Raw genomic sequence first — 27,053 nt, 5'->3', positions numbered from 1 at the left:
CTGCATTATGATGGGAAAGTATTAGATGTAAACTCACTTTGTTTTATGTCAATGACACAGTTACACTTACACTCAGCACAAAACATAACCGTTAGGGTTTTCATCATGTATTGTTTTGTCTCTGGTGTTGTCTAGAGATCTGTTTATGTGCAACATCTTAACGATCAGTGTTACAGCTGTAAATGCACAATATGTCATTTAATCACGAAGCCCGAGACAAATCGCAGTCGACTAATTCCTCTTTGGTTGTTTACGTTCGGCCTGTTTTTCTATTTGTTTGGATGATTAAACACAACCACAATGTTTCTTTTGCACTGTCACATTTGATTTCCATTAATTCCTCTGTCTGTGTTCAGCTTCTTTGAATGCGGTGCTTTCATTTTCTTCGATTCATTTTCATTCTGTCACTTGCTATCTTTCCTTCTCACATCACTTCAGAAACAGATTTCAGCGCAAACGAGCACAAAAACAGAATGCACAAATATTTCTCCCAGAATCTCAGACTCTTAACGTCAGTCTTTGTGAAGTGGAAACAGAGGTCTAATTAACACTGATTTGTAGATACCACAACAAAAAAAACCCTCCTCCCATATTCAGCCAGAGTTTCTGTAACTGAATCCAGACCACTGGGTGAATATCAGCTTGTGCCCTTGTTTCCTCACAGGAGATGTTTGAAAAGCCTGACCACGTACTCACACTGTCTGAACATGATGTGTTCATTTTTAGCTGGCTAAGTATCTGATGCATCTTCATTTAGCAATTATACTTCCTTTGTCATGCCTTCTTTTCATTTTAGAAGGATACTGCATTTTAGAATAAAAATCATCATTAATCTTGAGCTTAAAGGGCCATTGTTATCAGTATTTCTTGCCTAAGCACACGGTTTTCTAACTGCAAATTGTCCCCTGTGATTTTCTTGTCAGATTTGTCCTCTCAAACCAGACATTGACTTTGAAAATGTCCATTTACATTACATTAAATATATAAATATTAAATATATGAAATTAACTTACAAGAAGTGCATCGAACCTCCATAACTACATCCATAGTTTCTTACCTGTGTTACTACCTTTGAATCCGGGTGTAACAATAGATTGTTTCACACAACAGTTAAATCAATCCACGTGAGATGTGTTTGTTAAGCTGAAATGATGTCTCCTGTCTTCTGTGCTGAGATAGAGTTTAATGTTAAAACACAATTAAAATGTAAATAAAATTTATCTAAACACATCAAAAACAAGTTTTATCCCTGTAAGGCCCACTGTTGCAATATTACAACGTCACGTTTAACCATCCTAAAAAAAGATCTCTGAATGTTTTTTTTTTCTAAAAAACACATTTTCATAGTCAGTGGGTCTTATTGTTTGTCCTCACAATGCTATTAGATGGAGTACGTGTTTATAGCTCCAGTCATCTGACAATGAACTCACACTACCTGCAAATCTTTCTCCAAGCTCATCTCCTTGTTTCACCTGACTGGATCTGTCAAGATTCAAGTAAGTAAATTACCTGAAACATTTTTTTGTGTTTTTTTTACGATGTCTAGAACATGTAGAGGTGAAGTTATTGTGGAAAACATTCATCAAATCTGATTTTGAGCTTGTTATGTCTATGTTGACCAGAATTGAATAAATTAATTAACTGTTTCTTGGTATTTGAAACTCTATCTGTAGCAGCATTTAAAACTTGATCTGCATCTAATCAGTTTGAGCTTTGTGTGTTTGCCCCAAGACCTGCTTGTTGCATGAGGAGACTGGAAACAGGTTCTGAATGTTCTGGGATGGGTTGGAGGATGCTTGTTGCTTTGTTCATGCCCACATTGAAGACCATTGTCACCTGTGCCTGAACAATGCAACAGGCATGTGTTCTGGGGGGTGGCTGCCTATTCTGTCCTATATTATCTTACTAAAAGGGATGCATCCTTTTAGTAAGATAATATAGGACAGAATAGGCCAGACAGAGTGGTGGAAATGTTCTGAGTGAAGATCCAAGATCTAATCCAAATCCTTTCCACAGCCACACAATACTGTCTATATATTTTTTCAGGTTATCTACTGCAAATAATACTTATGTGTATCTTGTATATGTATTTCATTATTTTTTATTTTTTCCATTTCAGAACGCCACAGCAGGGAGAGATCATCAATACACTGTGACTCTACACTCTGTGGACTCTGACAAAATTTAGTTTTGTAAATAGAAGATGTAGATTTGTAATCTAAATTTAATCCTACGTTTTTTTTAATAAATAACTTTTCATAAAGATATGACTGTTGTGTTATTATTATTCACAGTGTATACTATTATGGGGCTAAATAGGCAGTGAACCCTGCAAATGAAGCCTGAGTTGATCTGTATATATGTTCAGACAATATGAGTAAATTCTGCTCCCACTGAGGCCCAGCGTTACAATATTACAACGTTTTCCTAAAAACTTACCAAAACGTAAAAAATTCTAAAACACTTTAATTTCTGCATCAGAGGTTTCTGCATCAGAGGTCTCCAACAACAACTTCTGGAAGGTGAAAAAATGTTTTGCTCATTTTCTTCTAAGTCTGGGTTTTACAGGGTTATTAGCACTTATTAGAACTGTCTGTTCCCTTTTCCTCTTGTATGAGAGGACAAGGGAACAGACAGAATAACAACATCAATATTTACAATTTGAATCATTTAAAAAATGATGAGCAAAAAATATGCAGATACAAGGTTTAAACAGTGAGATAAACGTGTCATTTCAAATTAACCCTGGATTTTGTAAATCCACATAATCTTGATAAGGATATCCCACAATTTATTGCAATTATTGCTGCAATGAAAAGACACGAACCTCCATTTAGTGGCTCGTCTTCATCTTTTGATCACAACTCATTATCTTCCTCAGCAGACGAGGTTCACCATCCTCTGACCGCCAGTGTGGATGACGTGTGATCCAAAAAATATTGTCATTTTCGCGACAACTGGGGAAACTCCCTCTGGTAAAGATGATCATAAAGTATGATTAAAAGCTCAGAACAGCCAAACCAGATGAATGTGATAGTGAATTTGTTTTATCAAAAAATTAATGTAATCTTCATCTTCACGATGCTTTGTCTTCCTGTTTGTGTTTTCAGCTCTTAGCTCCCTGCAGAAACGTACAACTGTCCGAGAGCATATAAACAGAATAACCTGGACGTCGTGTTTCAGGCTGGACTTTTCCTTTAATTCCTTTCACGTTAAGTCTTTTCATGTCTAATCAGTTCTCAGTCAGAGCTGCTTCTCATCTTTAGACTCTGTGTAATTCACCCCTTTTAACTCCCGCACTCACCTTTCACTTACTTCCTTTCACACCTTTGCTTCTGATTTCTTGTCCTCTGCCTCCTCGAGCCCTGCCACTCCACCACCTTTCACCGTCATCCACTCTGAGATACATCCTCCCCTCTCTCTCTCCCTCCCTCTCTCCCTCTCTCTCTCCCTCCCTCTCTCTCTCTCTCTCTTCTCTTCTCTTTTCATCTCTCTCCCTCCTTTCAGCCTTTTAATGTCAAACACATTAAAGAGCTTTCCTGGAATGATAAATGTTTTATTAGGCCTCACTCGCTCTTTTTTTTTTTTTTGAAGGGTAAATACAAAGAGGAAGTGAAGGAAAAGTTCGTATCTCTGTCTCCCTCTTGACTTAATTTCCATATCTGTCAGTCTGCTATCCCCTCCACTGTGACCTCTCATCTCCACTCCCTCCTCGTCTCTCCTCTTTCATCCAGTCTCTCCATTTCACTCCCTCCTCTCGCTGTACTGGAAACCAGCGTGCTACACACTTGACTTATAAAAGTCTGGTAATCTCCAGTGACAAAAAAGTCCCATGATGGATAAAACCATGGAGGAAACCTCATTTCAGTATATTCCGCAGCTGTAATACTTTGGAGGGCATCAACAATGTCTTCAATAGGTGGACAAGTATCTTTGATCAAATCGTCAAGCAGCTCAAACACATTTAAGAGTGAATAGGGGTTGCTGGTTGGACTTAAAAAGGATCTAACTCCTCTGCTGCACTGTTGCTAAATCTTACATTTAGCCTCTAGGCTCGTAGATGATTGTATTTCCTGTGCTGTAATAGCTGTCTGTCCTCTGGGACTGCGTGTGTGCTCCATCTCTGGCACCCCTCGGCTGTGCCACTGATTGCTCCTCCTTTCTGGAAAAATGGGTCACGTTATGTGGGCTGCAGCATGACACCCACCTCTACCTGTGCTCAGGACAGACGACGGCTATCGCTCGATGAAACCTGCTGCTGACTAACACGCCATTCGTGGACGACCCATGAAAACATTATGTTTGTGGCTCCAGAGACGGCAGGGTCAGTCGGTTGGTCCAGGCTGAAATACCTCCACAAGTATTTAGTTAACACGCTGAACTAAGATGGCAAACACTGTAAACATTACACCCGCTGAACTTCATTGTGTTAGCGTTGTCATCGTGAGTACATTAACACGCTCACACTAGCATTTATTTCAAAGCACCTACGCGCAGACTAACTACAGCCTCACAGCCAGGCCACCGAGCATGGCTGCACGGGGTAGTCTTTTATTTCATTTTCTCACCTTTAAATAAAAGTGTTGCACCTTTTTCACCTGCTGATCTACTGCTGTGTACCAGAAACAGATGAAAGCTCAACGTGAGGCATCCGAGCACAATTTCCACTCTGACCCCTCTCCTTCTGTGTGCACTCACACATTCTCAATGTGTTTTTCATGTTTGCTGCAAAATCCAATATTTCTCTGCTGTGTTCTGTTCAGTCCTGGAAGGTTGACATATTTCCTTTCCAGCTTCATTTGTGCCATAATTGCTCCGGCCTCATCCATTAATACTCGCGCACAAAAACCCGGGAGACCGCACACTCAGAGCAGCTCTACAGCATCGAAGCCATTTCCTCCATTTCCCTTCAGATATCCTATTAGGCTATAGGGATATGTGATTGGTATGCTGGCTAGGCCAGGCCTAATGATGCATGGAGCTGTAGCCTCTGGTTAGACGTCACGGACGAGAGGAAACCAGTCAGATGCTCGGGTACGGCACTCCACGTTGCACTAATCGGTCATCCCCTGAAACATTAAGCACGTCAAAGTGGGTAATGGATTGGCCCAATTAACATGAACTTTGATGGAGAACACACCTGTTTATACATCCAACTCCTACACATTTTTCATTTACCTCGTAGTTGTCTGAGAGACTCTCTTATCAAGGTGAATTTAATTTGGAAGCTGAGTCCTCCCTGCCGTCCGCAGACAATTAGAGTTTAGTGATTATTCTGAGTAACCGTGCCAACAATAAATTTACTCAAACAAAGGAGCTGGAATAATGGCTCACAATCCCTTCACAATTTTAAAAAGGCTCTCCCCAGCCTCACTCTCCACCCTCGCTGATGCTGAATTCATTGTGGAGGAGGTGTGTGTGTGTGTGTGTGTGTGTGTGTGTGTGTGTGTGTGTGTGTGTGTGTGTGTGGCTGTTTTAGTGTGTTTGACCCTGGAGTTCAAGGACAGTCTTGTATGTGCTGCCTCTGGCTGCTCCTATCTGTACCCAAGTGGTGTTTATTTAAGGAGCTCATCTACCCACACACACACACACACACACACACACACACACACACACACACACACACACACACACCAGTCTAACCTTGTGCTCTGAAACACATCACCCCCAGTTCTATGGAGTTACAAAACTCTGTCTGGAGTTTCTGTCCTCCCTTTCCAATAATGTACTCCAGCATGCACACACACACACACACACACACACACACACACACACACATGCACGCACACAGTGACCTGAAGCTCACAGTATGTCCTGCAACCCTGCCTCCCATCCTACTGGATTAATTACTCTCCTCCCTGCCTGTGATCCCCGAGAGCGTCTGAGCCGCGTTAGCCGCCCTCTGCCTCTCGCTGGTAGGCACGGAGATGGCAGCGCTCACCCATTCATCACCGTGACTTTGGGAAAGGGAGACACGAGGGATGGGGTGCGTGGGCGAGTTAGAGTAAGAGAGAGGCAGAGGGAAGAAGTGAAGGTGGAAGAAGGGAAGTGGAAAAGCCATGTCCCCTCTGACCGAGGCCCTGATTAAAAATTAAAAGAGTTGCCGTTTCGCTGGTTCCAGGGGTGTAGGTTGTAATGTATGGATTGCTGAGGTGATTCTCTGAGGAGGGGGAAGAGGAGGAAGAGGAGGAGTTGAGGAGAGGGGGTTAGGTGGCTCAAGAGGAGCACGTGGGCTGTGGGAGTGTAGGATTAGGAAGTGGGGGGAGGAAAACTAGGGGATGAGACACATCTTTACCTGGAGATAAATAACCTAAGGTTGTGCAGCGCTTCGACTCTCCCCATTGTCCCCCCCCCCCAAAAAATGTCATCACAGTCATTTTTTATTCTGCTGGAGATGTCTTTTTCACAGTAGATGGATGGAGGCTGGGCTGGGAGGGACAAGAGGGGGAGGAAGAGGAGGGCAGCACTGAAGGTTAGAACAGCTCTAATTAATGGAGACAAAAAGGAAAGTAAAGACAGATAGAGGAGAGAAAGACAAACTGTGCACCATGTGTGTGTGTGTGTGTGTGTGTGTGTGTGTGTGTGTGTGTGTGTGTGTGTGTGTCTGTGTGTGTCTGTCTGTGTGTGTCTGTGTGTGTGTGTCGGCCTTTGATCAAACCAGGAACTTGTCAGGCTGTTTGTGAGTGTGAGCCCTATTTGTGCCTCTGTGTGTCTCATTTGTGTTCTGGTGACTGAGGCGTGGATCGTGCAAAACTGGCGTCAACCTTAATAAGTGTGTGTGTGTGTGTCTGTGTGTGTGTGTGTGTGTGTGTGTGTGTGTGAGTGTGTGTGTGAGCGAGAGAGAGAGCGAGAGAGAGAGGAGGGGAAACAAGGGAGTCCTGTTCTGCTTGTGGGATGAAAGAAATGGGAGAGAGGAGGCAGAGCAGAAGAGAAGGAGGATAGTGGTGAGGAGGAGGTGAGGTATGTCTCAGCCATTCAGGCAGCGTAGGCGTTTGTCTTTCATCTCCTCTCTCACACCAACAACAAAGAAGCTCTGAGAGGTTTTTTTTTCCCTCCATCATGTACAATACCCTTTCTTAACTCTCACCTATTTATAGTAGCACAGGTTGAGAAGTGCCATACATTTTGCAGCAATATTTAATTAGGCACTTGTTTAGCAATAAACAGCACAGTAAACCCAGCTCATAAACCCAACTGTAGGAGTAATCAAGAGACTCACCTGTACTGCAGTGATCAGACAGGAGAAGACGGAGAAGTGACTCGCAGGGAGACAGGAAGTTTGTTTTTCCAACTGTGGAAAAGGAGGAGAGGGTAATTATTGCAATTTCTGGGATTCCTTCCATAATTGAAAGAAAAGAAAAACAAAGACAGACAAACAAGGAAGAATCAAGTGTTTCTTGGTGCAAAGTCTCCCAAGTGTGGAAGCAAGTGCTGGATGCTTATTTACATGACACTCAGTAATAATCATGTCAACAGTGCACACAGCAGCAGCAGAGCAGCAGTGATGATGTAACTCTTGATCAAGACTCCCAGCACCCTGAAGACAAAGGTTTTCATGTGGTAAACAGAGCTCAAGTTCATTTCATTTAATTTTTTAGCCACTGAAATAATGATTTTTTCCCCCCCATTTCACTTCTGTTTAAATACACTGATCTTTCTGTTTTACCCACATTCATCTCTATTAGTGTTTAGCTTTTTTTAAAGGAGCAGTTTGACATTTTAGAAAAAGACACTTCTTCACCTCGCGACTTTTTTTTTTCTCAAAAAAGCACCTAGCAACAAATTTAGCGTCTGTTTTGGACACACCTTCGCTACTTTCCATGAAAAGAGTCGCCAGTAATGGCCAGCAAACGAGGCACACCGCTCTCAGTGTCTACTCAGTGAGTGGCAGAGGCGGAGCAGCAGTCTGTTACCCAGACAGAGGCTGTGCACTGTGTGAGAGACAACATAAGAAAGATATTCTGCTGCTTCTTCCTTTCTCTCTGAGTGATCAAGTAAAAATACCCGAAATCACAGCAGTCTTTGTCTTTAATTTATGTGTTTGGTGATTCTGTCATACGACTGTGGTTAAAAAATCAGGATTTTGGCAGCAGCTTGGAAATGGCTTGGACGTTAACATGTTGTCTTAATGGGCTGTTTTCAAATACTGTATATGTGAGCACAGAGAGGAGGAGAGAAGCAAACAGATAAAAGATGATAAGATGCAATGATATCAGTTGTTTACAGCAGTTCCACAGTTTACATCTACGTCCTCAACTGCACATGTTGACCATACGCAGTCCAGCTAAGTCTTGTCTGTAGTACTGGCAAAATAGTATGAAACTTTAAAGTCACTCAGGAACCTGGATAAGGTGTTTACATGCCACAGTGTCCTGATTTCTTCCAGAGGACTTCAGCTAGCATCTTTCTGTAAACAAGGATAATGACTGATGCAGATGTCAGAAACCAGGATAAGGTGTTTACATGTGCAACACGTTACCGGGACACTACAAAATCAGACAAAACAGTCAAGGGACAACACAGAGAAGCTCGAAGAGCAGTCATAGCTAACTTGCTAGGAATTAGTCACCCGCTCTCACCAACTAGCCATGTGAGTGGTCGCTATGTCACTAAGCGTCTAGCAACCACCTTTCAAAGGACGTGGATTAATTTCACCATGCCACTTGTGACCAGAACCTTTTTAGGTGCTGGCAGACTGTTTCTCCCCATTTCCAGCCTGGTTGGCTTCGTACTGCAAAGACATGACATTGATATTGATCTTCCCATTTGAATCTGAGACAGAAAGGGAATGAGTGCATAGTACTAGTTGTAGTAGTATTATCTGCTTTCTGCTAACTGCTTATGTGCTGTTGTTGTTGTTGTATGTTGTTGTTGTTGTCTGAGGTCTGCTTTTGTATTCTGATCTCTGTCCTCTCTGCTGCCCTGAGTTGTACAAAAGCATGTTTTCCCTTCATGTCTCTTACAAATGAATTCCTTCATCACCGTACTGAACTTACAACGGAGATTACGCAATGCACCGTAATGACAATTTTCAAGGATGCAACGTTGCGGTAAATTGCAGCAGTGAAACACATTTGAATGTCCTGTAAAACGGCTTTAACCAGATTCTGGTGTTTGTTGTTCGAAATGATGTTTGTGCTGTGCGGTGGTACTGAGCCAAATGCATTTCTCAGATGTTAAACTACAGCATGGGGATCTCTGCGCTGTTGTTTTGCTGATTGAATTTGGTGCCAATCATGCCTGTTTTTTTTTTTGTTTTTTTTAACTCAGAGATTCTTTTACTTCCATCATCAATGTAAATGTGCTGGTTCATTATAATTTGCCAACCACTGTGCCATCACGCCTAAGAAAATATTTGCCTCCAGATTAAAGGGCTTATGGCCATGAAGTGATTTCTTTCTAAAGAGGCTTTCTGTTCGAGATCAGACTTCCTCCTCCTCCTCTTTGGCTGAGAGATTAATTATTTCTCTCCTTTTATTCATAAACTGACATAATCCCAAAATCTCAGGACATCTGGTACGCTTGTAGGTTGAGACACCAGGGGCGTTGTGAAACTCATTTTCTGGGTATGTTGCCATATCAATATTTTACTGTGGTGTAGTAAAACAGTCATGGAAAATAAATACTGTGCTGCCTCATGTCCAACAACATGCCACTACCAACTGGAGCCAATTTTTGGGCGATAACAGCAAAGAGACTCTTTGGGTTTTTGGAGCTCCTTCAATGAGCTGGTCACTGACTCTGATTAATTAATCCCACTGGTCACAAATGTGACCACAATTTCATATCAAATTTGTAAAATTAAAAACAACTAAAACAGTAGTTTATGTAAGCAATATGACTGTACTTAAATATAAACTTGATTTCATGTGAGGGTTGTAAGTGTTACATGATAAGATACATTTCCTGCTGCTCCAGGAGGGAGATGATGCATTACATTTTTAATATAAAGATTAATAGATAGAAATATAATAATAATAATAACGATGGTAATAATAATAATGATAATTATAATAATGATAATAATAATGATGATAATAATAATAATGTTATAACGTACATAATACTATATGAGGGAGATTGTGCTGCCATATTAATATCATGCTATTACAACATAAACATGAAACATTCATTTTGCTCTTTTTTTAAATTGATTTAAGAGAATGATCCCTCACCTGCTTCCCACCACATTGATGACTGTGCTGTAATTAAAAGATGTGCAACTGGAACTGAGCTGTAAATTGAATCGTGGGTCTTTATGGTGGCATGGCCATCACTCAGTTAAACTGCAATTTGAAAAAAAGCCTAATACCATCAGCTTTGCACAAAGTTGTTCAGCACACAAAGCAGCATGAGAACACATTAGTAAGTGGTTTTAGTTTCACATAATTAGTATTTATAATGGTTGTTTTGACGACAGTATATAGATTTTTATGGTAGTTTTGTCTGGACTGAAAATCCATAAAAGCAGTGCGTCAAAAGTGACCTTGGAACATAAGGAATTTTTCATATCTGCTCTCTATTGTGTAAGAAGCTCAACAGGCATCCTCAATAAGCAAAATACAACAAGAAGCTTTCTAAGGTCAGACACTAATGTTCTCTAACATGTGGTCAAAGTCAGTGATAGAACATAGGAGGAAGTTGTGGTGCTTGAAACAAATCCCTTGGCAGATGCTGTTTCCATCTCTCCGGCTCTTCTGCTTCCACGGTTCGCTGCGGCAGCGAAACGAAAGGCTGGCATCTCGCTTCAGAGCTGCCTGTGTGGGATGGCTGAACAGGGCTGAAGAACACTTGTTGCATGCTGTTGTTCAGATTTTGCTGCTCTTCAGACAAGCGGATCTATTTTCACTTCACTCTCAGTCACAGACAAATTTCCAGCACATTAAGCTGAGCGGTATCTCATCATTATGTGTCGGATTTGTAATTACCTGCAGATTTATTAGCTGCTGCGGATGAAGACATTATCACTTCAAAACATCGCTGCAATCCTGTTTTGATGTGCATGAGTGCTGGTGACCCGCGCTCCCATGTTTAGTCGAGTTTTGTAGAGTTTTGTTGTCATTTACGGTCTGCCCTGTTATGTTGTGTCTGTTATTTCTTAGCACAGTTTGCTACAGTTCCCACTTTTGTGCTTTGACATTTGACACTGTAAGGCTGTATGTGAAGCAGATGGGTATATGTGCAGATACACTGTGAAAAATGTGTTGCAATGAGGATGATTTTACACTATCTAGATTGTATGTGTATCGTCTTCATGAAGAGGAATTTGTGACGAATCGCTGTATAAATTTTAAATGAACCTTGCAAAATGCTGCCTTAGCTCATTCTCCTTCTTTGTTTCCTCCTGGCTTCCTTTGTGGTCGTCAGTGCGATGAGGGATTCTTCCAGTTTACACTTAAAACAGCAGTACACTGATGCATTCTCTCTCATCCTCTGATGTCTGCCGTTGTGAGCTGTCTGCGTCTTTGCACTCACTGTTCGACTTGTTGCCGTTTCCCGGCGTTTCTTTTGTTTCTGAGACAGCTGCTTCCTTTTCTTTCACAAACTCCAAAGCTCTCTGCGCTGTATCTTTACTCTGATAACTTTCCCACTTTTTGGTGAGTCTGTCTGTCAAGCACTGTTGTGAAATCAGCATAAATCAATTCCTGCTCCCTCTCTTTAGTAGCCTCTGGCTGTTTCAGTTATTTCCCGCTGATCTTTTTCCTCCTTGGCTACCTGACCTCCGTGCCCTCCTGATCATGCATTTCAGTCCTGATACCTCCCGCCTCAGTGACACCCATACCAATAACCTGTGAACTGCAGTTTGCAGCCTGTTGCTGAACAGCAGGGTCCAACATTTTTTCCCTTCTTGTATCTTAAGACCTGAAGGTTACTTTCTTCCAGTTGTAAAAAGCCCTGCTAGAACCCTTCTTCCTCCATCACTTTTTTTTTTTTAACTGCTGCTGGTGAAAAGCTCCTCATTTTCATGTTCCACATCAAAGTCTTTTGGCATATTACTTCTCCTTGTGGCCAACCTACGTTTCTCAAAGTTTCTCAAAGACGAAGTTGAAATACTCCTGCTGAAAATGGTTTGTTAATGTTGAATTCTTTGTGCCAAGTTAATGATCTCTGGTCCATCGAGCACAACACAAACACAAACACCTTCAGTGTTTTGGGTTGCATTTGTTCGAGGAGGAGATACAGTAAACACCGACGGCCTTACTCTGCACTCTGCAGCTCTGTAATAAAACCGCCACTGATGTCCTTGAACTCTCAGGGGTTCAGGCAGTCAATTACAAACAAAATCACACTCTAACACACACAGACACACACACACACTCACAGTCCATTTGATCTCATGAAAGGATGAGAGTAAGTCTTCCTCAGGCAGTCTTACACTGTAACAGAGCAAATACAGTATGTAGCAGTACGTCACGGTGCATCTCGTAATACTGTATATCATTACATAGTGGAAAATTACATAAGAGCTGATATAGCAAAGCATTAAATATTAACACAGCAAGGCGCTGGCTTCATGGAAGGATGACTGAACAGGCCCAAGGGCTCAGAGGCGCTCAGGGGTCAGAGCCTCTGTATGATGAGACTTTAGTGTGTCAATCACATGTCTACAAAGAGACACGAAACAACCACAAAAACACACAAGACAACGCAATTACAAAGAAACACAAAATGTCCACAAGTCGCAAAATGCAAAACAACAGTTCAGTGTCTTGCTCTTTTGTTGGAAGCTGGTCTTTCTAATCTTTTATTAAAGTCAATATTAAATATTAAATCCTTGTATTAATTAAAATTAGCTCTGATCTCTTTTTCTCATTTTTTGCCTTTTGGTACACACACACACGCACACACACACTCATCAAGGGGATAGGGTGTAACCTAATGAGTGTAATGTAACTTGTGTTTTAATATTGACCTTTAATATCCTGAGGTCACATTAGCTATAATAACTCTGAAGAAGCAGAGCGTCTTGCCGCAGGTCAGACACAGACAACCAAGAATCTGACACGAGTGTTAACACAATTTTTAATCCACTGAAAGTTCTTTGTCTTGTCGCAGCTCTGCGGCTTCATGCTCACAATTAAGGCAGCAGCCGTCCAGACGTCCCCACACTGTTTCCCTCCATCTCCCTCTCTCCGTCTCTCACACTCCTTGTTTCTCTCTCTCTATCCCACACTGTGCACCCATCTGTTTCAAGAACTTCAAAAACACTCTGCGTCCCATCCTGCTTTTCTTTCATAAGTTCGCCTCAGTACAGTCCATTTCTCTTTTATGCCTCCCAAGCCCGTCTTCAAAAAGGAGCGAATCTCATCTTTCGTTACTATTTATGCACTTTATGAAACGGCAATGCAAATATTTCTTCTTTAACATTTGTTTCTGTTTGAAAGCGAGCTGTGCACAATTAAGCCAATGCATGGGCGTGATGCGTTGCAAGCTTGAAAGATAGACTGAGGGTGAATGAGTGGGAGTGTATTCATCTTAAACCACAGATCTACTTAGAGATGCATATTGGATTAATAGAGCTTGGATGCTTGATTTGGAGTGGAGTGCTCAAGCTATGTTAGTCATGACCTCTCTCATCTCTGCTCCACTCAGGATGGTCTCCGGGCTTTTTACCCACATCCTCATATCACAACCCCGGAGAGCAACAAGAGCTGTGGGTGTGTTTGTGTGTGTGTGCAATAGTCTGTGTTTGTGTGTCCTGTCTCTGTGTCTCGGTCTGTAGCCCTGGAAATGAATCCATTATTGGAATAGCCTTTCACTCAAGTATCACTTTTCAGAGAGGTAGGGTTCCTCGCCGTCCGCAGATGTACCCACTATATGTGGAGTTTGTCTGCCAGGCGAGCGTTTGATTGGGGTGTCAGCTCTCTCTCACCCCGTGGCTGAGTTTTGGCAAGAGGTGTGCGATGTGTCTCACAGCTCTGGCATTGCTTGACTCCAGCTGCCTTTGAATGCAGCTTCAAAGCCTGCCTCGCTGAATGTTTCTCTCCACACGTTCTGGCACTATTCACTAACCCCCCCCTCCTCTCCACCTCCTCCTCCCCTCCAGCTCTCTGCTGTGTTTTTCCAGTTCACTTTTGCCCTTGTGTCCTTCCCACCTCACCGTGTCCTCTATTCTGCTGTACACCGTGCCCTCTGACAGCGCCAGTTTGCTGGTCTGGGATAGAGCACGGCTCAACTTTGACTTCGGCAAGGACCGCAGCGCCGGAGATCAATGTGGTCAATGATGAAAGACAGAAATATGGCGGCAGAGGAAGCAGCCTGGCATATTCTGTATCCGCCAGGAACTGCAGTATTGGTCTGTGTGCACGTCCAGCGCTTCCTGTCTTTTAAGATTGCTCCTAGCTTATTGTTCCTGGGCTTATTTTTGATCACTTGATATGAGGTGGTGTATTTTACAATCTATGGATTTTCATATGTTCAAACTCACGCCAAACACAAAGCATCAAGACACATTTTTAAGAAGAAATTTGTGTTGACATTCTCTAAATGGATCAGAGTGACTGACTTTATTGGTAATAGACAGGTAATAAGACAAGCAGATGAATTTTCATTGTTCCTTGTTTGGTCCAGCAGATGAATGAATGAAAAGAAAGATCTGCTAGTGTGTGTGTGTGTGTGTGTGTGTGTGTGTGTGTGTGTGTGTGTGTGTGTGTGTGTGTGCGTGTGTGTAGCTCCAGTCCTTACACCTGACTCACACCTTGCCCTCCCACTATGGTCTGCCAAATGTTCGCCCACACTTTCACCACCTGGCTCCTGCTGTGCGCTGTGTGATTGCATTGTGTTTGTCTGTGTGCGTGCATGTGTGTGTCTTTGTGTGCGACGAGGTGCTCTCTCGAACAGATGGAGTAACCTAATACATGTCTCATTTCTGCCCTGCTGTCCATTGGCCATCATGGTCTGCTGGTGATGCTATCTGGGCCTTACCAGCATCCTGTCTCTTTTGTTCCTGGAATCAGCCCACCCCGCCCTGCCCTTTCCGCCGCCACCACCGCCGTCCCAGAAGCCCCCGGGCACCCGGACTCAGACACATGCGAGAGCATGTCAGGTGGAGCGGATCTCAGGTTACCTGGGACAGGTTGTTTTGAGGGGCTGATTGAGATGTGTTTGGAAAAACAACATATTGTTTACAGTCAATGAACAGATGCTGCTTGTATTGTAGACAAGCTCATAAAATCATAACTGAAGGTGCAAATGCAAAGGCTGCTGGGAGGTGTGTGTGTGTGTGTGTGTGTGTCTGTGTGTGTGTAAGCCTCTGCACGTCTGCATGCTCAATGCACTTAATTATAACTGCAGCTGTTTTATCTGCAGCTGAAGTCACATGATAAGACATTTTGACCAATCGTTGGCTTTATAAAGATTGGCTCGATCAACCAGCCAAAAATTGTCTGTTTCCATTTGTTAAATCAAAAGTGAGACTGTACAAGGTTTCCACATGACACACAGTGTGCTGGCATGTGTCTCTGTGAATGGCCTTCCAGCTCTGCTGCCAGTCCGCTGTCTGTGTCCTGGACAGGTACTGTTTTGTCACATGGACCAGGTGGCAGCGGCTCCTCCATCCGTCTCTGTGGCGGCTAGAGGTGACACTCCATCAGCCTAATGGATTAGTCTCATTGGCTGGATAATTTATTGATGTTTCCCTCTCTTGGGGATAATGGGTGTATGGGCCGCTGATTGATGAACGCTCATGTCTGCCTTCGCAGCGTGTCAACCGCAGTCAGCGGTCAGTCAGTCAGTCAGTCTGGTGCGTTATGAGCCGCAAAGTTGACTTATGTAACACCCAGACTGATGGCCCCATGAACATCAAATGTGTTCATTTGACAAGCCATTCATAGATTATATTTAAAGCCTGTTTGATGTTCGAGCTGAAGTCACTTGCAGCTTTAAGACGTCAGATATAAGTGACCTCACTGTGACACAGATTTATTAGATTTCTTTTACATTTAAGACAACCTGAAATCTGCAGCCACTCATCACAGTTTAATTGGTATCTTTGATTAATGACAGGATTTGCAGATCTGCCTATTTACGATACCCACAGTATGTGCTATGCTTACTTGTTGAAGACTGGATCTGACATCCATATTTTAATGGCCAACGAAGGGAAGCGGAGAGGCCCAAAATCCTTGGAGTAAACATTATCTGGCGGGTGAATAGGTGCACGGAGGTAAAAGAGGAGCGGCAGAGACATTTTCCCTCATGTGCTGCTGATCTGTCTGTAAAAAGCCTTCAGTCTCAGAGGAGAAACAGTTTTCCAGCAGCCAGCCTTTTGCCTCCATCTGGCAAAATAAAAGCTACTGCTAATTTTAAGTGTGACCCAATATGTTTCTGTGGGCGCCTGCTCTGGTAATGTTTTCTCTTGACCTCATACAGTTGTATCCAGAATGTCACAGGTCTCTGACATACAGCCCCTCTCCCCTCCATTAGAGGACACCTGATCCTGCACAGGCTTTCACTGATGAAAGAGAGCGAGCAGCATGCGCAGGAAATGGGCTCACAATGGTTCCTATCATGACTCCATGTACTTAGAGTCATTGAATTGCATTTATGAAGAGCCCTCTAGTTTTTTCTCTTTACTGTTACAAAGTGGATCTCCTCTTTGTGGTGTAAGAGATACTACAGGTAGCAGCTGAATTACAGGGTTTGATAAAAGAGGCTTTCACAGAAACCAACAAAACCAAGAGAGGATAGGTTTGAGGTAGATATGCATTTTCTAACTGCCTTCCACTTTCAATCAGCAACTAAATAATAGAGGCCTCCGCTTGTGTCTTACAGGAAGAGATTTTTTTGTGAGTCTGTGTTAGGGCGTGTCCTCCCTCCTCCCATTCTGTCTCCTTGTCTCGGCTGGTAATCTGCACATCTGTCAGATGCTCCCCACAGAGAGAAGTGCTCTGCTGACGCTTCAGGACAGCCATAGCCTGAGAGTCTACACAGATGTGCACTGCTTCAGAGCATCCGCTCACACTCACCCAAACATCCTCAAATGCTTTTCTTAACCTTTATTCACCCAGCGGCTGTTTTGCCGAGCATGCATGCTGTTTTCTACCTTGTTTCATATTCACACACACATTCAAACGTACTGCCACGGCGTGCTACTGTTAGCAGCTGAGGTAACGAGGAGATGAATGGCCTACTTAAAGCGACACTATGTAACTTTGGCACAGCGGGAAGATGTTTCACCACCATGGTCTTGACATTGTATATGTGACTCAGTAAATGTAAAATTTAAAGATATCATCACTTAACAGAAACTGACAGTAACACATTGTGTCAGCTTAAAAATTCAGCCTCCACTCACAGTGTCTCTTCTACATGATCTCGGTGTGTAGCAGAAAATGTAGTACTCTGTTATTTTTCTCTCCTTTTCTCATTAAACCTGTAAATTCATGAATCGGATTCATAAACCCTTAAAACTCACTCAGGTGAAAAGCCTCAAATCACAGCAACCACACTTAATTTGCATCTGTCCATCTATGTATTGACATTGTTACGATAAATTACAATACCTCTATTTTCTGCATGTGAGACTGAATACAGCTTTGACTTTCATTCAGACAGGATCAACAGTCTGCGTAGGGAATGAAATGCTCACTGTGCACCTTGGTAATTTAAGTCATTCTTCCATTGTTTCATTTAAACCATCAGGAAATTACAAGAAATGTTCTGTAACAGACATTCAGCAGGACAAAGGAGCCAAAAGAGGAAACCAAAAGCCTCCATATGGGGACAGTGGAGAATTGAAGGGAAGGCAAAAACACTACGTGAGGTGAATTTGAGTGAAAAATCAAACTCCTTCTTGGAGCCATAACTCAAATATGTATTAACAAACATGAAAGTGACACATGTGACTTAGACTTCCTCATCATCTTCAATGTCCATCGTGACTAAACATCCATAAATCTGCTTAGAAATCACATCTGAACTCCTGAGAATCATCACGTTTTTAGGTTTTCTTCAGTATCAAAGTTCTCCAGTGATATCCAGATGTGTTTCCATTGTTTAACTGAAAGCAGGAACTGCTAATAGCTAATTTGGCATACATTTTTAATGGTGCTTAAATGTAAACAAATAAAAGCTTAAAAAAAAAAAACAGGGCTCAATAGAGAATACCAGCACCTACTTAGCAAACATTACATCCGCTCATTCAGTGAGCTTTTACAGGATCTTGCTCTCCAGGTGGCTTTTATTTTTACTGTTGTGATATTAATAAAGTAGAAGGACAAACAGCTCTTCTCACAGAAAAAAACTCCCTCAGATCTACTTTAAAATACAAGCATGTCGCTCTGGACGGGACGGAAATTACCGGAGAACCAGCGTGGGAAGGATGAGGTGATGTTAAAATCACTCTCACCCTCCCCTAGAGACAAAAATCCAAATAATAACCTCGCTGAGAGAAGGACCACAAACAACATGGCTCCTGGTGACATGCTCACTTTTTTGGTAACACTACGACGTGCAGAGAGGAATCATGAAGTCGAACTGACTCAGTAACAGCAATATCTATGTATACAGTGTGAGGTTTGTTAATATAGCTAACATTAGCCACGATAAGCCACCGGTCATGCCGGGCCAATTGAGGCTGTCACAGCAAAAGCCTGGAACAGATTGAACTGGATTCAACTTTTAATTGGAGTAATGAAAGGAAGATTGTGTTAATTCTTCACTCAGAGGTTACATAGTTGAAATGTACACCAGCAGCAGTTAGTCAGCGAGGGAGCAACGTTCATTTCCTTTGCTCAGATATTGTCATATTCCCATGTAGACCTCCTTGTGTTCCCAGAATAACCCACAGAAAAACACATTATACGTCCTACACAAAAGAGACAGAGCTGTCACATCGTTTCTCAGTGCTGTCCAAGGACCCAGAGCCCTGTGTAGGCTGACAAGCTTCATTTGACCTCGGAGAAGCATGAAGAGAAAGAAATTAAACTATCCAAGCACGAAAAAATCAAATAACAGAGATGAAATGGCGAGCTGCTGTAGCACAAAAACCAATCACTTCCTCTAATGTCCCCTAAACCAGTGCCTCCCCCACGCCAGCCGCCCCTCCCTCACAAAACTTTTGTGGCTATCACTCCCAACAAAGTGATGTAGTGGACTAGCTGCAGTATAAATGGGATTTCAGCATCCCTAGCTATTCTCCTGTCCAAAGCTTCATTTCACTGACTCTCAGCTCCCCTGCTAAGTTCAGTAATGGAGCTTTAAATCCCCTCTGTTGTCGGGTCCTCACTTATTTTGCTACCGGGTCGATGATAGAGCTCTCGCTTCTTGTGCCACCTTGTTGATAAGACTTCACTTTGTGCCTTGAAACGCCACTGATTATTTTCCCTCCGCACATTGGCCACGCGCCCCTCCCTCCTGCATGCTCTGTGTGCTGTTTCCCCTGAAGACAGCCTCATGGCCGTGCCTCTCCCAGCTGACTAATATACTGAGATTAATACTTTCTTTTAAAGGGACTTTTTTTCAAAGATTCTGTGAGCTTTTTTATAGTCCGCTCTTTTGTAGTATTGAAAGGTCAAACCCCAAATCCTACGTTTCATCTGTTGCAGAAGCTTTGCTCTCTTTATATTTCAAGTCATCGTCTATTACTGCAGTATTGTGTTTATGTGTGTGTGTTTGCCCTGTGCATGTGTGAGCAGTCCCATTAGAGAAAACAACAGATCTAGAGAAACCGGGTAAAGGGAAACAGAGGCGGTGTGCGTGGGAAGTTTTCTCAAACTGTGATCGTTAAGGATGGGATGGCTGTTTGCATCTATTTGAGTGTTTCATGTTTTGGAGCTAAATTGCTGCCTATTTGACAGCTTGCTGTAGTTTTTGTGATAACTGAGGCGTATCGTCACCTTCTGTAAACAACAGCTTTCAAAAGGTGGCTTAACTTTCACCTCATCTGACTCTTCGTCTGTTGCTTTGTCTTTTTTTCTTGCAGAGGCCTTTGACCTGGTGCTGCGCCACGGCCGTAACTCCACCCTTGCCATGCTGAAGTCAGAGTTCCCAAGTCTTGCAGGTGGGGCCCAGAGCCTTGTGGGGCAGCTCTTCCTGGACATGTCTCTCTACATCCTTGGCTCAGACTCCACAGTGGACCACATGGTGGCGGTGCTCTATGGCCGCCTCTTCCCCCTCGCATACCGCCGCATTCTGGGGGGCAGCGTGTCGTCTGTGTCTGAGGAGTGTGTAAGAGGAGCCTGGAAGGACTCAGGAGCATTTGGCCCTTATCCCAAACTGATGATGACCCGTCTGTCTCGCTCCCTCCTGGCCACACGAGTCTTCCTGCAGGCGCTGAACCTGGGCATCGAGGTTGTCAACACAACTGACCACCTGCGGCCCAGCCGGGACTGCAGCCGGGCCCTGCTGAGGCTGTGGTACTGCCCGCACTGCCAGGGCATGCTGGGACCGCCCGCCTGCAGAGGCTTCTGTCAGGCAGTGATGCAGGGCTGCCTCGGGGGAGCAGCCGAGGTGCAGCCTCACTGGAGTAGCTACGTAGACGGACTGGGGAAGCTGGCTGGTTCCATGAGGGCAGAGAAGGACATGGAGGCTGTTGTTCTTAGACTGCCTTCAATGATCAGACTGGCTCTTAAGCACGCTGTGAACTCACGCAGCCGCCTCAGCACCCTGGTGAGTCCAGCACGCTAATGCACATACACACTGAAAAAGTGGCTTTCATTTCAAAATAGTGTGTAAAAATACAAGGGCCTGCATTGTTGTGTGTTCTCAAAGGATAACGATAAAATGATTATCCAGAAAGAAAATGTATTTAATTAATAATATTTAATTGCCGTCAGCACCAAAACACAACACCTCTGGAATTTAATAAGGGGACAAATCATTTAACCATATTTATAAGACAGTTTGAGGGAAACAATTAAGGTAAAATCACACTACCACTCATTTCTATTAATATTGTATCTTATTCACTTCAGTTGAGGCCATGCGACCTCTGAATTCAGTGATGCGGTTTGGGGCAAACACATCGCTGTATGAAGAGAACTGGATATCATGTGTTAAGATGAGGCACAATTCAATCTGATGAAAACGGCAAAAACGCTCTTCAGTTGACGTGTTTTTGGGCCTGTTGAGTGTGAGCATTACAGCCCCCTTCTGGCTGAGCTGACTAACTATAGGTGACTATACACGTTTTTACAGCCGGGTCCTGTAGTAATAATTGTGTATTAGGTAAAGTCTCTCTGGACCACCACAACAACTCTGTTGTTCATCTTTGTGTAACTCCCAAAAATAATAGTGATGCGAACTTGTGTTTGGAAATGGATTGCTGAATATTCGAACTGTGTGTCATCACCCTATTTTGAACAATATTGCACTGCTATAAACTACTGCTGCAGCACAAACAACAGACTGTTTACTGCTCAGTATTTATCTTTTATCCACATTAGACCTGCAGTTAAATCACCTTTGTCAGTGTGGGGCAGTTTTGTTGGACAGACAGCTAATGTGGCCCAACCCTCATGCCATTCGTGTCACAAAGTGAAATACCAGGAATGTGTTTGATTGACCAAAGAAATCCACCGTCAGATTAGAGTTTACCTTCCTTTTTTATCAGATGAGCCGGGGTTTTTTCTTTCCTAGAGGCGTGTGACAGCACAGTGGTCCCATTGAAATGAATTTTGTGATGTAGAGCTAATGTCACGGTCGGACCCATCCTTCAGAACAATACACAGGACATGAAGAGTGAAAGAAAACATTTCTGCCAAGTTCATTTCTGGTTGCAAGACCTTTGTTACGTGAGGGAGGATATGTCGGTTGGTTTTTTTTGGCTGGATAAATGATCCATGCGACATTTTTTTCACTCCAACAAAGAAGACATCACTTTATAATAAGAAATCACAAACACACAAACAGGCACAGCCTCAGCTGACCAACAGCATATTACTTCTCCACAAACCAAGATTGCACCTTGGACTTAACTGAATCAGGAGAAAGAAATAAAGGAGGGAGAGGAAAGGGCTGCAGGAAACAAGTTTGCAGTTTTTCAGGCAGTCAGACAGATGCTCCCGGCACGTCCCGCTGAAACTCGTCTCTCACTCCTCAGCAGCGGTGACCCGTTATGTGTGGTTTCAAACGCGATAAAACCGTCAAGCTTGTTCGTAGCCCACATGTGAAGCCGGGGAGAAGTGCTCATGAAATATGAAGGCCTTTCTCTGCCATAGTTACAGAGCTGGATGTGCTTTTGCTCCTGTATATCTGCTGAACTTTTCACTCTCACACCCCAAATCCCCGCGGTGACCAAGTTTCCACTCAGAACCCATCATTTATTAACACACAGGTTGACCTCACTTACTCTGCAGCGCGAGGGTGTGGCTGCATCCATGAATCGCTGACTTAGGGGAAATTGCTCTCTCTCTCTCTCTCTCTATCTATCTGTGAGATCCTTATCCAAAATTAAACAAGGCCTGTGTAGGTTTATTTAAGACTGTAGTTCCAGTCGCCACAGACGACTTTACACTGTGTTTATGGCTCTGAGTCTGGTTCCAGTATATGGGATTAAAGCTGCTATGGCAGTGCATTGTTTAGCGCCGTCACAAGGTCGTGCGTGTGTGTCTGTGTGTGTGAGTGTCTGAATGTAATCTTGCGGAGACAGTCTTAGCTGCTCAGTGCTGTCATTGAAGGGACAGACGCATCATTTCCCTAAAGGCTAATTTTGTCTCACGGTGGAGTCATGGGAGACCAACCAAAATTAGACAACACCTGATTACTTCACCTCAAATAAGCAGTTTAGCATTTGTCTGAGTGAACTTGGGGATTAAAGGACCGTTGCAGTGTTTTGTTTTTTTGTGTTTCATGTCGCCAATTAACTATAAATTGTTATATTGCTGTATATATATATATATATAAATTGTGACGTATATATAATATAGTTTGGCTTCGGTGAGTCACATTATTGTTCCATGATAAGGCAGTGCCAGAAGAAAGGAAGTTATTTCAAAAAGTGCACATTGTCTTAAACTGATTTTTCAGGATTTTTAGCCCGACATCGACAAGTTGATGTGTTTTCTTCTCCAGAACTCTGTTCACTGCAGTTTATGAAAAATCATGTTGTAAAAACGTTGCTCACCAGAATCCATCAGAGTAATCAGTAATCAGTTCTCAACATATATAGACAGTTTCTCATCATTTTATATTTTGATTTTCACACTCATTTCAAGTTGTGGTCCACTCATTACAACATTAACAAAGTGACAGGGGTTAAAGCCACAGCCACATAGTGGTCTCTCCCTGAGACATGGCAGTCTCTTTCCCAACCCTCCTCCTGGCCTGGATGTAACGTTAATCATTCACGGCTCGGCTTTGGTGACCAGGTATCTCTACAGGGGATATATATATTTAATGATATTGACGAATAGATGTCATTCAGCCCACTCCTCAAAACGAAAGACAGAGAGAGAGAGACACAGAGAGAGAGAGAGAGAGACAGAGATGAAACATTATTTGGTAATTACTCAGAGTAATTCTGTGTGTGGTTTAGCTAATGAATTACACATCAGACTACATCGCCAATGACAACCAGATATTAAGCTGTGACAGATGTCTCTTATGAATGGTTCAAACGTAGATTAAATGCACGTTCAGTAGACCCTTGCCATGTGTGAGTCTCCTATGTGAAATGTGCCTCGGCGCCCTGGGTTAGATCAATGGTGTGGGTGGGTTAGTGGGGGGTTATCTCATGTGTACCTGTCTCCACAGGATCGTCTTTAATCCTCACACTGCGCCGAAAGTCAGAAACATTGAAATCCTACACAGAACGACTTTGAACTATATACTTTTTAATGCAGTCAACGTATAATTAACAAATTAACAAACTCAAAAAAAATTGTCAACTGGAATGTCTAAAAATGGTATGTTTTGGCAAATGGTAAGCATCATTGTAAAGTATATATGATTCACTCCTACGCCTTTAAATCCAAGCCTGGCATCAGCATATGTGCATTTGGCCGTGAAGAGGAAATCTTGTAATGACACTTCAATATTTTGCACAGCTACATAACGGAGCTACAGACAGAGTTCTGTTTCTTGTTTTGTGGTTTCTAGTGATTGTAACAGCTGCAGCCTGGGTTTGCATCTCTCACTTAACCTCCCCTCCACTGAGAGCGCAGACCTCTGTTACTGTGGGTGACAGACGGATCAACTCTATCTGAGTAAAAGAGTCCTCGAGGTGTGAGAAAGACATCTCCTCTCTACTCTGCAGACTTGAAACATGTAACTCTCCTGGCGAGATGACCACTCATCGTCCGCCAGCCCGCTCCCCAGCATGTTAACATTCATTTCCTCCATCCAGTGTGAATCAGCTGCTGTTCAGAGAGACGAAGAGGGCAGCCAAGAGCCCTGCAGCTCCAATCTATTCCCCTGTCAACTTCCCACCCCACTCCTGGAGTTTGATGTCATCCACCTCCGTCGCCACATCTCATCCTCAACATCCTTCTCTCTCTTTCATCCCCACCATTTATTTCTTCTCCTCTCATTCTTATGTGCTACTGTGAGGGAAGATGCATGATTTATGAAGCTCTATTTTTACCAGTCACTGAGGAGAAAGAGAGGGGAGAAAGAGAGGGGAGAAAGAGCGACAAAGAGAGGGAAAGAAAAAGAGAGAAGAATGGAGAGTGTGAAGAGCGAGCCCAGGGGGAAGGAGGACAGTGTGGAGAGTGTTGAGTAGACATACATCACCCTGCAACCCCTCGGCTGATCTGACCAAGATTAGAGACGATACACTGCAGAGGACGACAGTTGTGTATTGCTTCACACTCGACACAGTTTGATGCTTAGTTACAAGTCTAATATCATATATCTCTTTGTGGGCCTCTAACATTTTTCATCAGTAGCACACTTTTCATCCGCTCTCTTTTTGTTGTCTTCCCCTTTGTGCACAAAAATAGCTCAAGCAGATCAAATCACATCCAAACTGTTGCTTCACAGAGGAAACGAGCACTAATTAAATCTCTGCTGCATTTTTATTACTTATTAATCCATTCAAACATGTAGGCTACTGTAGACACAAAAAGCAGAATCTGTTTTGACGATGTAAAAGCCACTTGAGCTTTTAAACATGCAATAAATCATGTTTAGAAACGCTCTAACACATCGTCCAAATATTATCCAAGTTGTTATTTATCAAGTCATATGTTTAATTTGAATTATAGAAGATAAACTGTCGCGCTTAAAAGTCCTAAAAGGCGCAATCAGTAGTTTGTTTGGCCAGGGAAATTGCAGTTAAATTGCATCTGTAATTGAACTGTTGACATAATGATGAAAAATAATGCTTTTATTTGTTTAGCTGATCATAAGAGGCCTTTTTTCCCCAGTCGTTTACGCAGAGAAAATGTTCAGCGTTCTCCTAATACAGGGTATTTACCCCTCATTGCACTTTTTAAGTGGATCTATCTCATTCCTCAGACCTGTTTTCAATCTCACTTTTTTCAGATTCAGACTCATAGATCCCCCTGTTTCATCTGCATCAGACATGTGTCTATAAAATCAAAAAGACATCATGTGGTAATGGCTTTTCACAGCTCTGAATGCTTCAGGAATTGCAGAACTGTGAGTGAGGAGTGTGAAATCCATTTTCTTACAAGCATTTCCTCAACCTTGATGCACAAACAACTAAAGTCTCATTTTAAATTAGACTCTGATCTGCACATCATCTATTTTAGTGAGATTAACATCCTCAATTACATTCAGCATTTAGTCCTCTTTATGTTTTAGCATTCACAATTTCAGGTTTTACCATTTTGGGCAATTTTTATAATGTTTTGTGCTAAAATATTGATAACTTACTATTTTCGCAATATTTGGGATTTGCTGTCATATCACATTAATGTGAAGCAGAAATCTCTGAACTGGTGGATTTACTACATAAGTGCAGGTTACTGAGCTGAACTAATTAGTGAAATTTAAAGATTAGACTGAGAGAATCTGAACTTTACATGAGTCTATGTGTGAATACATGTTTTATGTTTTAAATAGCTTCGATCAGTGTATTAGGCGACGGTGCTCCATATTGACAGTATATAATTGCACACATGCATCCTCACATTACTTTTTATCTTAAAGTAATGGTTGAAAATGTTAGCTATAAGGATAATGGATGGATAAATAATGGATAAACAATGGAAGCAGTTGACTTTAAGTAGCCCAATGGATAAACAGTTGGAATACTTACCTAAATGGCTGAAATGGTTTGATAAAACTAATGGATTAATGGTTTAAATATTAGCTAAAAGTAGTGGATGAACGGTTGGATTAGTTAGCTAAATGTGATTGATATGTGGTTGAAATGGTTAAAAGTACTAGATTAATGACTATAACAGTAAATTAAAAGTAAAAGATAAAAACTTTAAATAGTTATCTTAAATTAATGGGTAACCCAGTTTACAGTACTTCATGTAGTAGTTTATACGAACCTGACCAAAACTCACTGAAACACTTACAATTCGATCTTATGAAAATATATTGGGAACAAGATCCATTGTAATGGTATTAAATGACATCCACATTGAAATCACAACTGAACTGAATACATTTAGTGGTGTCTGTTAAGGGGCACCTGAGCTCAGCGTGAGAGTACGACAGTCAAAAGGGTTGGGAACACCTGACCTGATGAAAATCTCAATTTAGATTCAAATCTCAGGTGTGGTCTAATAAAATAACAATTCAAGACAATTAAAACAGTTTACACCCCATCAGACTAAAATATGTTGTTGTACCAAATTCCTCATTTCCAACTCAGACAGTACCCATTAGAAGATGGGTACCATGAAACCTGTCTGTTAGTACTTTACTTTGACACATAGTGAGACATTTCCCTCGTTTTCACTTACCGGGGAAACATTTCACCAGAATTGTATGATGGTGACAACAATGCAGGGAGGAGGAGGGCTGAGTGCTGACTCAGTCTCTCCCCTGAGCCTCGACTCCTCTGGAGCACAAACATTACTCACCAAATACTCTCCAGTATGTTGCTACAGCTGTGCATGGCACCCTGCCACCGATATAACACTGATGGCATCATCTTCCCTCCTGAAACTGTTTACTTATTAATAACTCATTGT

At 42.5% G+C, this 27,053-nt stretch overlaps 1 protein-coding gene across 1 annotated transcript in view; it reads left to right on the top strand.

Annotated features, from left to right (window-relative positions):
* The window catches only part of gpc3 (glypican 3), a 99,385-nt gene that overhangs the window by 36,620 nt on the left and 35,712 nt on the right, over nt 1–27,053 (top strand). Inside the window, exon 3 of the mRNA XM_023395912.1 lies at nt 19,925–20,610. Coding sequence (XP_023251680.1) covers nt 19,925–20,610 — 686 coding nt within the window. The remainder of the gene's footprint in view (nt 1–19,924; nt 20,611–27,053) is intronic.

Source organism: Seriola lalandi, unplaced genomic scaffold (genome assembly GCF_002814215.2).
Source record: "Seriola lalandi dorsalis isolate HSWRI2012SDOR001 ecotype SW California unplaced genomic scaffold, Sedor1 jcf7180002054971, whole genome shotgun sequence".
In the NCBI taxonomy this organism is placed as follows: Eukaryota; Metazoa; Chordata; class Actinopteri; order Carangiformes; family Carangidae; genus Seriola; species Seriola lalandi.
This window is presented reverse-complemented; position numbering and strand designations above follow the sequence as displayed.